The sequence below is a fragment of the Asterias rubens genome, chromosome 2 (genome assembly GCF_902459465.1).
Source record: "Asterias rubens chromosome 2, eAstRub1.3, whole genome shotgun sequence".
Classification (NCBI taxonomy): domain Eukaryota; kingdom Metazoa; phylum Echinodermata; class Asteroidea; order Forcipulatida; family Asteriidae; genus Asterias; species Asterias rubens.
Window position 1 is genome coordinate 24,910,655 of NC_047063.1, and position 12,274 is coordinate 24,922,928.

The following is a 12,274-nucleotide window of genomic DNA, read 5'->3' on the forward strand; positions in this document are numbered from 1 at the left end:
TTTTATGAGAGGTCTCTATATACAAGGGCTTCCAAAGCAATGAGTGACGCTAATTACACACAACATGCAATCATGCAGACTTGCTAGATGAATCAACCAACATTGACCAGGGTTTTCATTCTGTGTGAATAATTCTCAGAGTGTTCTATAACCCATGTCACATGAGACAATTTACAGCCAACCAGTTCCAGGCAATCTCCAAGAAGAAAAAACATTCACATTTCAACGTTTTCACAAAGAGTTAGGACTAGTCCTAACTTAGGACAAGTTCAAGGAAATATTAAAAACTTGTCCTACATGTAAGTTAGGACAAGTAACTGATCTTAACTCGAGATAAAACTAGTCTTAACTCTTTGTGACATCCACCCCTGTACATGTAGCATGCCCTGCAGTTGGTTGCCTCCAAGTTGCCTGTAAAAGTTGCCTCCCGTGACAAGGCCCTTAGAATGAATGATCAAACCCTTTCAATGGGGGAAATTAAAAGAAACCTTGTTGAATGTTGAGAATGATTTTGTTTGTTTTTGCTCCTAGACTTCTCGCCACGTTCTCCTTTTTAGTCTTCCTCATCATCGTCCTCATCCTCTGTACTGCCGTTGGTCAAGGCCAGGTTGCCGTGGGTTACGGATGCAGTGGCTTCCTCCACTTGCAGCCGGTGACGTACGGCCTCGTACGTCTTGCTGTTGAGGCTCCGGTTGGATACGCCGTGCATCTCAAAATCTTTGTACATTTTCTGCATCAAACCGAAGGAAATCACAAAAAATATAAAAATCAAGCTATAAACCACAAGGGAAACTGATGAGGGAAGTTTTGAAAAACATGGGTCTGAACATAGAAATATTTACTGGAGCGAGACTCGAACCAACGACCTCTGGATTAGCATACAAGTACTCTAGTAACTGAGCTATCTAGCCCTATGGAGAATATCGTTTACTTAGTGTGTGTTTATCCACTTGTCATAAATAGATGGCGCTTCACATAATGTTTTTATTATTTAGACTTGATGTTTTGCGTGGTGGCAGAGTAACAAATATTTATGCTGCAACACCATGTAGATAAATCTCGTTTGAGTTTACTTTAAGTTTTGACAACCCCCACACCCAGTTGGAATCCAGCTGTTTTCCGAAGTCTCCAGCAGTGATGACAGACAGTGTATCCAAATCGTTTAGCCCTACGGTTCTTCTCAGAACTACCATCACTCAAACGAGATTTGTAGACATGGTAACTATTTCTTACTGTTATTATTATCATGATGACTTACATTGGTAACACGTAGCAATGTGCTGAGTTGATGTACATGCAGCTGAAGGTCCATCCTATCTGACAACCAGTCACACAACAGGTTCATGTTGGCTGTATAAAATGCCTGCAAGTAATACAATAGAATCACTACAATCAAGACTCCTACTAATACAATAGAATCACTACAATCAAGACTCCTACTAATACAATAGAATCACTACAATCAAGACTCCTACTAATACAATAGAATCACTACAATCAAGACTCCTACTAATAATACGACAAACTCTGGTATGCTTTCCAAGTCCAGTTTTCACAGCTCAACTTTTGCAGACTCTTTGAAGAATCCGGTGTTACAACAATCTAATCTAAGGCCAAATAAAAAAAATACCAGTTGATCGTCCCCGACCACATCCTTTTTTGGGGCCACATCCCTTTTTTTTACTATTTATTATTTTTTTTATTTTTTTTTTTTTAAATCCATCTTTTCAAAAGGACTGGCCAAGGAGGTTTTCCCGAATGTCAAACACATGCTCTCGAAAAAGTGTAACCATCTGTTCCATAAAACAATTATTAGTGAATGCCTACCAGCAAATCTTTTTAGTGTTATCCGACCCTGTTAGTGTTAGTGTTAACACAGGTCCTCATGCAACTAATAAAGGTATAAAATGAATTTTTGGTTGATTCAAACTGAAGAATTGGTGGCCTGTTTGATTTGAAATACTAAGCAGCCATCTTGAAAAAAAAGAGTAAATAGTAAATAATAAGGCCCTCATCCTCCTCTTCTTTTGAAAAATCCGAACAATCAACTGGTATTTTTTTATTTATTTGGCCTAATCTAATCTAATCTAATCTAATCAAACAATCATATAATGGAACCAAATAAAATGGACAATCCAGGCAGTTACTGTATGATTACAGTTGTATTTTAGTCAGAATCATTAGTCTACAAACAAACTCACACTAGAAATGTTTCCAAAATGTTACAAAGTTGATTAGACAATTTAAAAAGATAATAAAGCAGGGTCTTTTAATGACCCTTAACTCACATCAAATAGCGAATAGATGAACTCATCATCATGTAGACATTCTCTGACTTCATCTAGGTTCTCACAGACAAAGCAAGCATAGTCATCAGCCACCTCCGATCCGGGTTTCTGTACAAACGAAAAACAAACATAAGTTTTTTTTGTTTTTTTTACAGGCAGTGGACACTATTGGTAATTACTCAAATAATTATTAGCATAAAAACTTACTTGGTGACGAGTAACGGGAGAGGTTGATAGTATAAAACATTGTGAGAAACGGCTCCCTCTGAAGAGATTTAGTTTTCTAGAAAGAAGTAATTTTCAACGAAATTGATTTTGAGACCTAAGATTTAGAATTGAGGTCTCGAAATCAAGCATTTAAAAGTACACAACTTAGTGTGACAAGGCTGTTTTTCTTCCATTATTATCTCGCAACTTTGATGACCGATTGAGCTCAAAATTTCACTGGTTTGTTATTTAATGCATATGTTGAGATACACTAAGTGAGAAGACTGGTCTTTGACAATTACCAATAGTGTCCAGAGTCTTAAAGTCTGCAGATTTGTTCCTGTTCTCAAGGAAGACACTTTAGGTAGAATTAATCTCAGCAAATGAAATGTGTGCGTGGATGTCATAAAGCTGTTGCCTCTAATGTCCAACTTGATTGTCGTTTCATTCTTTTTCAAGTGCCCTGGTCATTGGGCCAATAACATCCCTTTAATCTTTCTCAGCTCCCAATAGGGAGTATACAGCCCCGAGCTGCCGCGGCGCTCCGAAAGCTTTTCATTCACAATATCAACCTCTACCCTCGCAGGTACCCATGTATACCCCTGGGTGAAGAGAAGCAATTATAGTAAAGTATCTTACTCAAGGACACAAGTGTCAAGACCGGGATTCGAACCCACAATCCGATGACTAAACCACCAGAACTTGAATTTGATGTTCTTTACCACTCGGCCAGGACATCCAACTGTTTTTAGTGTTATAAAATATTAAAAAAGAAGTCCACATAATTTTCATACGAATGACAATGATGACTTACCGTGAAGGAGAGAATGGAAGCCATGAATGTACCCTCGTCGTATCGAGCCAGCTTAGAGAGCATGCCCTCTAGGACGCAACGCATCTTGGCCACCAATGTATTGATCAGTATGGAACTCTGTGTCTGAACGACATCGTCAATCTTGGTGTGGTACTGATGCTGGTAACAAATTACATACAAATCACATCATACAAATGTCTCTCCAATCATCAGGGTTTCTTGCAATAATAATAATTATAGCATTCAACCCCCACCCCCCTTTTTGTCCCCCTGTTCATTGTTTACCCCCTACTTTTTTCTGTATGCTTTCTAACCCCATTCATGTATTTCCACTTCACTGCTAATGTTTCACTTAGTTACCTGTTCATGTTTGTTGTGTTGTCATTTAGCCTTCGAGGGTCGAAACGTCAGGCCATTAACTATTTTTTTTGCATTTATACCCTCGGTCCATTTGGTTGGTAAGTTGTTTGCAACAGCTAATTTTATTTTCTCAATAATTATAGTAATAATAATAATATCAAAGTCTTATATAGCGCACGTATCTACCAAACAAGGTACTCAAGGCGCTGAGTATATATACAAACTTTCAGAAAGATAGATTATTGCAGTGATGAATTCTGATTCCAATTATTTAGCACCTTAAAAGGGTTTACAAGGTGCTACGGCGCATCCAGCAGCCACAGCCACGAACACCGGGGTGAACCCCTTCTCTTTTTGATAAGTGCACTAGGTTAATTTACATGCATTATACACCAAAATGCAAGGTGTATTCTCATTTAAGTTGTTAATGTTTTCTGAACTTGTAACTACATAAAGTAGGTGGTGACTTTAAACTGAAGAATGGTGGTCAGTTAGAATTAAAATGTTTGGCAGCCACCTTTGAAAGAAATAACAAACACAAATTTTAAAAGGTCCTCATCCTCCTCATTTTGGAAAAACCCGGACATCAACTGGTATTTTCTTTTACTTGGCCTTAACTGATTTGGGTTATCGACCCAATCAACTGCCACCAGGGGCACGTTGCTCCCCTTCTCCTGGGGCTGACCAGGGTTTGTCATGAAAAATATATTTGGGCAATAGGACCATCGCAGATTTGTCTTTTGAAAACGAGTAGATTTGTATTTTGGTGGTAGTTGTTCTGTGGACTTGAACTTACATTCTCCTGGTCCTTAGAGACGGGGCAGAGCTTTGACGATTGGACCTTGGCATCGGTCAATACGTTCATCATGACGCACATCTCAGAGGGCACGCGGTAATCACAGTTTACCCGACCTTTCTTGACCCATACTTCAAATGCTTTCATCGTCCTAGAGTCACATACATGTAGAAGAAGAAAAATACTTGAGTGATTATTCCGCCTATTGTTTGAAAAATCTAGAAATTAATATCTAAAAGACAACTCATTGTCTCAGTGCTGTTGCAATTTCATTTATAGTGATCAAAGGGCAATTATAAAAAATTCATATTAAAGTTTAAAAGTGAAAAATATATAATTTGTTTGACAATGATGTTTCTTTTTGTCAAACAATTACTTTGGAGACCACTGTTGATCAAGAAACTTCATTTACCAGAGGCTCCGACAAAAGTTTTATGAAATCCAGACATAACAACATTATAGTTCTGAGCAGACAAACTTATACTGCAAATGAAAGGCAAAATTATCCGCTAATTTCAAAGTTTAATTCCTCAAGCTCCGCCCTTAATTCACCATGTTCTTTGGCCGATCATAAATGCGTGTCAAAACAAATCTAGAAAAGTCCTTCTACATGTAACCCACCTTTTGAAATGAAATTTTCACAGGTTAGTTTTATTATTTAAATCTATACATGTTTTTAACTTTTTAAATGCAGAAAAAAAGAGGAAATGGCCGAAAGTTAAATTGCACTGTTGTAAAAAGAATAAGAGTAACTCAGATGATCAGCTGAAAAGCTGCATGCCTGGATTTAGGATGAAAACAATAGAACAGTTCCAAAAACAAATGGTCTACTTTTCCTTTTAAGCAACTCTAGTAAATTGATCCCAGCTGAAAAGCACCAACCTATTGACGCAGGATTCGATCATATCAGCAGCCATGAGCTTGAGACGGTGGTCTAGGTGCTTGGCAAACTCCTCCTGGGGCCAGTGCAGGTCTCGGATGAACGTCTGCAGGGCGTCCAGCTTCCAAAATAGGTCCTCGGAGGTTTCTGTCCCATTACTTTATATGTACAAGAGAATTACATCAAAGACATAGTCAAGACATAGTCAAGACATAGTCAAGACATAGTCAAGACATAGTCAAGACATAGTCAAGACTCTTTCAGATCATTTTTGCTTTTCATTTGCAGTCAGGATTTCAAAAAAGTGGTTTTGCATGTTTTGAAGCTCCTGGTGGCCTCCAAAGTAATGGTATCAAAAAGAGAAATATTCCCCTTTTTTTTTTTTTTTTTTTTAAAGACCTTTGATTTCTAGGGATGTGCAAGTAAGGAGTTTCAAAAGGTGGTCAAGTCTTTTCTTTAATCTGGAGCGAATATGTCCAAGCAGAAAGAATAATCCCTAATAGGAATACACAATCTGAGAAGGGTTCTTCGGTAACACTTCTAAAAAACAACAAATTGAGGCACAAAAACGAATATCTTATTGCAAATAACCACATTAATACTTGTACTTCTCAGTGACATTTTTTAAACAAAAGTTTTTATCGCCAACAATTTTAAGAGTGCACTCTCGAGTGATTACCAAACAGACACTGTCCCTATAACCTATTTCAAAACTTCAGAATGCTAGCTGGCAGCAGACTTACCGGGTAAATTTCAGAACTCCTTGTATCTTGCAATGGGAGACCTTCAGAATGCTAGCTGGCAGCAGACTTACCGGGTAAATTTCAGAACTCCTTGTATCTTGCAATGGGAGACCTTCAGAATGCTAGCTGGCAGCAGACTTACCGGGTAAATTTCAGAACTCCTTGTATCTTGCAATGGGAGACCTTCAGAATGCTAGCTGGCAGCAGACTTACCGGGTAAATTTCAGAACTCCTTGTATCTAGCAATGGGAGAACTTCAGAATGCTAGCTGGCAGCAGACTTACCGGGTAAATTTCAGAACTCCTTGTATCTTGCAATGGGAGACCTTCAGAATGCTAGCTGGCAGCAGACTTACCGGGTAAATTTCAGAACTCCTTGTATCTTGCAATGGGAGACCTTCAGAATGCTAGCTGGCAGCAGACTTACCGGGTAAATTTCAGAACTCCTTGTATCTTGCAATGGGAGACCTTCAGAATGCTAGCTGGCAGCAGACTTACCGGGTAAATTTCAGAACTCCTTGTATCTTGCAATGGGAGACCTTCAGAATGCTAGCTGGCAGCAGACTTACCGGGTAAATTTCAGAACTCCTTGTATCTAGCAATGGGAGACCTTCAGAATGCTAGCTGGCAGCAGACTTACCGGGTAAATTTCAGAACTCCTTGTATCTTGCAATGGGAGACCTTCAGAATGCTAGCTGGCAGCAGACTTACCGGGTAAATTTCAGAACTCCTTGTATCTTGCAATGGGAGACCTTCAGAATGCTAGCTGGCAGCAGACTTACCGGGTAAATTTCAGAACTCCTTGTATCTTGCAATGGGAGACCTTCAGAATGCTAGCTGGCAGCAGACTTACCGGGTAAATTTCAGAACTCCTTGTATCTTGCAATGGGAGACCTTCAGAATGCTAGCTGGCAGCAGACTTACCGGGTAAATTTCAGAACTCCTTGTATCTTGCAATGGGAGACCTTCAGAATGCTAGCTGGCAGCAGACTTACCGGGTAAATTTCAGAACTCCTTGTATCTTGCAATGGGAGACCTTCAGAATGCTAGCTGGCAGCAGACTTACCGGGTAAATTTCAGAACTCCTTGTATCTTGCAATGGGAGACCTTCAGAATGCTAGCTGGCAGCAGACTTTACCGGTAAAACTTCCGTAAGTAATGTTGTCCTGAGCATGCCAATAACAATGGATTTTACCTGGTAAGTCTCCTGCCATCAAGCGTCCCAAAAGTCCTCTATTACTTAAACAATAATATGCAGCGCATGAAAATTAAAGGCAGTGGACACTATTGGTAATTACTCAAAATAATGATTCGCATAAAACCCTACTTGGTGATGAGTAATGGGGAGCTGTTGATAGTATAAGACATTGTGAGAGACGGCTCCCTCTGAAGTGCCATAGTTTTCGAGAAAGAAGTAATTTTTACTCAAATTTGATTTCGAGACCTCAGATTTAGAACTTGAGGTCTCGAAATCAACCATCCAAACGCACACAACTTCGTGTGACAAGAGTGTTTTCTTCTTTCATTATAATCTCGCAACTTTGATGAGCTCAAATTTTCACAGGTTAGTTATTTTATGCATATGTTGAGATACACCAACTGTGAAGGCTAGTCTTTGACAATTACCAATAGTGTCCACTGCCTTTAACATACTAGCTGTGTCAGAGGTTTCAGGCATTTACCCACCCTTTGGGCTCCCATTTCTCTCTTTCGAAGCCTCTGTGGATGGATTGCGCAATAGACGACTCCATCAAGTCTACATAGCGAATGACCTGAGGGGCAAACGTGTCCTGTAGATGCATGTGGAACCGTCCACCGTTCAAATCTGTGCAACAAAAAAAACATCAATGTTACTAGAGTCCTTTATGGGAGATCTTTATTAGACAAACTTTATTCAGTCCATTGTTGGTCATACGTGGGGCAGCATGCTTCCGAGCAACAGCAGCGCAGTTTACTTTTGTTACCCCTGACCCGCATGATTTGCCCTTACTTTGATCCCTTCTGGTTGTCCTACCATTTGGTCTTGTTCCCCTCCTACATGCTCCGCCCCAGTTGACCTCATTCATTTATTCATTGCAAATTTCGCCACAGCATCTTGTAAACCGTTACATGGTGCTGCTCCATAATAAATGGGTCTTTAATTTCGGAAACAGCTCCATAGAAAACTTAAGGAGCACTTGAGATGTCCTTCGAATGTGATAAAAACACTAAATAAGAAAAACACTGAATAAGAGTATTGTTATGAATATGATATAATTTGTTTTAGCCTTTTTACTCAGATGGGTATTAACCACTGTCGACTCACCGAGTACTTTTCCCTGAGATCTGGGAGTATACAGTGCTGAATACACATCGGTGTAGGGGTAAAACAAATTATGTTCTTTATCACCAATCCAAAAATATTATCTTTTAAAATTGACAATAATTCTCTATAGAAAGCCGCAATTCAAAAAAGGGCACCTACTTTCCAGACGAAGGTAGTCATTGAGCAGCTGAAACAGAGGGAAGCTGTCCCAGGTGTCAGGGGGTTGAACCTCGAGGGCGCTGTCCATATCCACAGCAAACAGCGACCAAAAGATCTCTGCATGTTCTACCAGTAGTTCACTGAACCATGCAAATGCCTTAAGTGGAAAGAGAGTAGAAAATTATTGGTAAAGAAGTTGTCCTGATAAGAGTCCTTGATTTATTTTAAGTAGTCTGTATATGATCTGGTTTTAGTGCTCTCTATGGCTGGGTTAACGCAGGGTTAACCTGGCGCTAGATCTGAATTAACTTAACTTTGCTAACATGTTAATCTGGTTTAACTTAACTTGGATTGGCTTAATCTAGATTAACTCTTTCTTGATCTGGATTAACTTAATTTGGAGGCCATTTTCAACTTGGGCCAAGTTGGTTTGTGTTACTAATTAAAGCGTCTTGCAATAAGCCTTTTTGAGTTATGGCGGACACAATGCTACAACACTATAAGGTTTGGGTAAACTTGCGTGATACACCCAAACCAAACAGTGCACTCCTATCACGTCCGCCATACCTCATGGGGGACACAATGCTACAACACTATAAGGTTTGGGTAAATTTGTGTGTATACACCCAAACCAAACAGTGCACTCCTATCAAGTCCGCCATACCTCATGGGGGACACAATGCTACAACACTATAAGGTTTGGGTAAACTTGTGTGTATACACCCAAACCAAACAGTGTTTCTATCAAGTCCGCCATACCTCATGGGGGACACAATGCTACAACACTATAAGGTTTGGGTAAACTTGTGTGTATACACCACAACCAAACAGTGCACTCCTATCAAGTCCGCCATACCTCAAAAAGGCTTATTGTGATTATCTGATTCTGTGTTAAAGCCAGTGCTGCTGTTAGAGTTAGCTTGTTAGGTTATTGCACAAGACACACTAAGCAATTACGACTTTGACACCTAACCCTAGCCGTGGGGACATTTTTGTTTAAAGAATCAGACAAGATAATCAAACTAATAAGACTTGTGCGCGAGAAGGAAAATGTTTGAAGGGATTTTGACAATTTTGCAACAAAAACAGAAGGAAATCAATGGAGAGGTTTGTACCCCAAAATTTATTAAATGTTATCAATCTGAGCCATTAGGTCAAATGATTTTTATGAAGACATTATTTGAGGTACTGCCGTCCATTGATCATAACCAACCCTGTTTATACAGTGTGTCATAGTTCAACTGTAAACCACGCCCACTCCAAATAAACTGGTTACATCGATCAGAAGCTTATAGGATTTGCATTGAGCTAGTTTGTAATATGCAAGAAAGGTATAATAACGTGGCTTGGATTCTTCATACCAAACATTCTTCAAAGACTGAAGTCTTCTTAGAATTAAAACTATCTGTCATAAGAAATGCTTCTGAAGGACAACATGGGTGATTTGTGGTGAAATTGCACACGATTGTGTGCCAGCTTTGATGCTGAAAGTAGCGAAACGTTAGGCGTGCAGCAGTGCTGTTTCAGTTTTGATTTTTAAGCATCAATTGAAACAGATATTGGTCACAACTAAAAGAAGAATATTAAGAAAAACAATAGACCTGCTGGTTTTGTTTACAGTGTCATCTTTTAATGAGCGACTCACGGGGACGCTAGGGGGCAGCAGGTAAATCCAATGTTCTCAGAATTGTGCACAAGCTCAGACACTATGCAAACAATGGAAATTTACCTGGTTAAAGACAGTTGACACTACTGGTATTTTTCAAAAACCAGTCTTTTCATTTGGTGTACATGTATTTCAACACATGCATAAAACAACAAATCCGTGAAAATTTGAGCTCAATTGGTCGTCAAAGCTACGAGAAAACTATGAAAGAAAAAAACGCCCTTGTCAGACGAAGTTGTGTACTTTCAGATGCCTCAGATTTAGATTTTGAGGTCTCGAAATCAAACTTGTGAAAAATTACTTCTTTCTCGAAAACTACGTCGCTTCAAAAGGAGCGTTTCTCACAATGTTTTATACTATCAACCTCTCCCCATTACTCGTTACCAAGTGAGGTTTTATGATAATAATTATTTTGAGTAATTACTAATAGTGTCCACTGCTTTTATGTCTGCTGTCACCTACATTTCAAAGTCTCCTTTTATTAAACAGAAAAGGACTATTGACCCCTGGTACTGGCATCAAATGCTTTTACTGTTCGTCCACTGTCTGCCATTTTAGGAGTCAAAATGGTTGTAAGGATATGATTTTGAACTCCATGTAAGTGCCGCGCATTCCCTCAAATGCACACTGCATAGTAACAAAATTTATTCATTGGGTGCTGCAGAGCTGCTAAAATTACTTTCAGCAGAATGGGGACAGAGTTTTCATAATCGGGGAGATTTTAAATTTTGTTCATATAAACACTGAAACATTGGGGGAGGTTTTAGGAATTTTCTAAAGAATCAGAGAGAATTTGCAGCTCTCATGATGAGCGAGTTGGAACAACTAAAATTAACAATTGCTTAGCAAAAGCAAAGGGCCCGATTTCATAAAGTTGTTATAAGCAGAAAATCCTGCCTAGCAAAGTTCTTTGTTAAGCAAAAAATGAGTGGACACCAGTTGCAACAGTGCAAACTTTATGGAATTAAGGGCTGGTAACCGGTTTCTTCTGAGCAAGATTTCTCTGTGCTCAGCAAGATGTTGGAGCATACAGGGTTTATGAAATTGGGCCCAGGTGACTTTTAGATTTATTAGTTGCACTCTTGCTGCAGTAAACACACTGATTAATAATAGTCAATTTGTTAAAAGTTAAAAACAGAGACAGAAAAAGAAATCAAATGAATAAAATTGATGGTACAGCATTGATAAACAATCAAATGATGATTAAAGGCATTGAACACGCTTTGTCAAAGACCAGTATTCTCACTTGGTGTATCCCAACATTATGCACAAAATAAATTCTGTGGGAACCCAGACTCAATTGGTCATCGAAGTTGCCAAAGAGAACATGGAAGAAAAAACACCCTTGATGCAAAATATTTGAGTGAGAAGTTTGCTCTTTTTTCAAAAACAACGTTACTTCAAAGAGAGCCTTTTCTCACATTGTGTTATACTATCAAGTAATTTTTTATGCTAACAATTATTTTAAGTAACTACCAATAGTGTCAACTGCCCTTTTTAAAAAATGCTTTTATAGTAACAAGAAACATCTTCATCAATGAGAAGATGACAACTGATATTAAAACAGATTACCGGTGGGCCAACTTTAATGAGCACAGAAAACTAAAACACGCCAAAATACTTGTGAACAACTGCACTTCTTCAAAGCACAAGATGCAATTTCTGTATTGTTTTCCCTGTAACTTTTTTGGACAGCACTTTACCTAAGTCAATGATATACCATCTTGTTAAAAACATCTACTGCAAAATAGGAATAAAGAGAGGATAAAAGAGTGGTAAAGAAGATAATCAAAGAAAAAATATGCAAGATGTTTTGTTTTACTGTTAAATTGTTTTTTATAAATGGTTACATTTAAGTTATAGAAATAGCTTTATTGGTAATTGTTCACGAATGGAACACTTTATTATGAAAAGGTAGGTTCACCTCTGTACATGTTACCCGGTTCGAATCCCACCTCAGACCAGAGCCTTGCATGTGGATTGGTTAACAGTCCCTACCTGATTGTGAGGGTACTCCTCCTTTGGGGTTTTCCTCCCACATCTAAAACTACAACTTT

At 38.8% G+C, this 12,274-nt stretch overlaps 1 protein-coding gene across 4 annotated transcripts in view; it reads right to left on the reverse strand.

The window, feature by feature from the left end:
* Positions 1-369: 369 nt before the first annotated feature.
* LOC117307433 (calcium-dependent secretion activator 1-like) overlaps positions 370-12,274 on the reverse strand; it is a 62,420-nt gene continuing 50,515 nt past the window's right edge. For all 4 annotated transcript variants that reach the window (XM_033792183.1, XM_033792182.1, XM_033792180.1 and 1 more), the window contains 8 exons: positions 8,552-8,708; positions 7,774-7,912; positions 5,348-5,503; positions 4,466-4,616; positions 3,310-3,468; positions 2,289-2,396; positions 1,259-1,363; positions 370-730 (listed from right to left, as the gene is read on the reverse strand). In XM_033792183.1, coding sequence (XP_033648074.1) covers positions 554-730; positions 1,259-1,363; positions 2,289-2,396; positions 3,310-3,468; positions 4,466-4,616; positions 5,348-5,503; positions 7,774-7,912; positions 8,552-8,708 — 1,152 coding nt within the window. In that variant the 3' untranslated portion in view covers positions 370-553. The remainder of the gene's footprint in view (positions 731-1,258; positions 1,364-2,288; positions 2,397-3,309; positions 3,469-4,465; positions 4,617-5,347; positions 5,504-7,773; positions 7,913-8,551; positions 8,709-12,274) is intronic.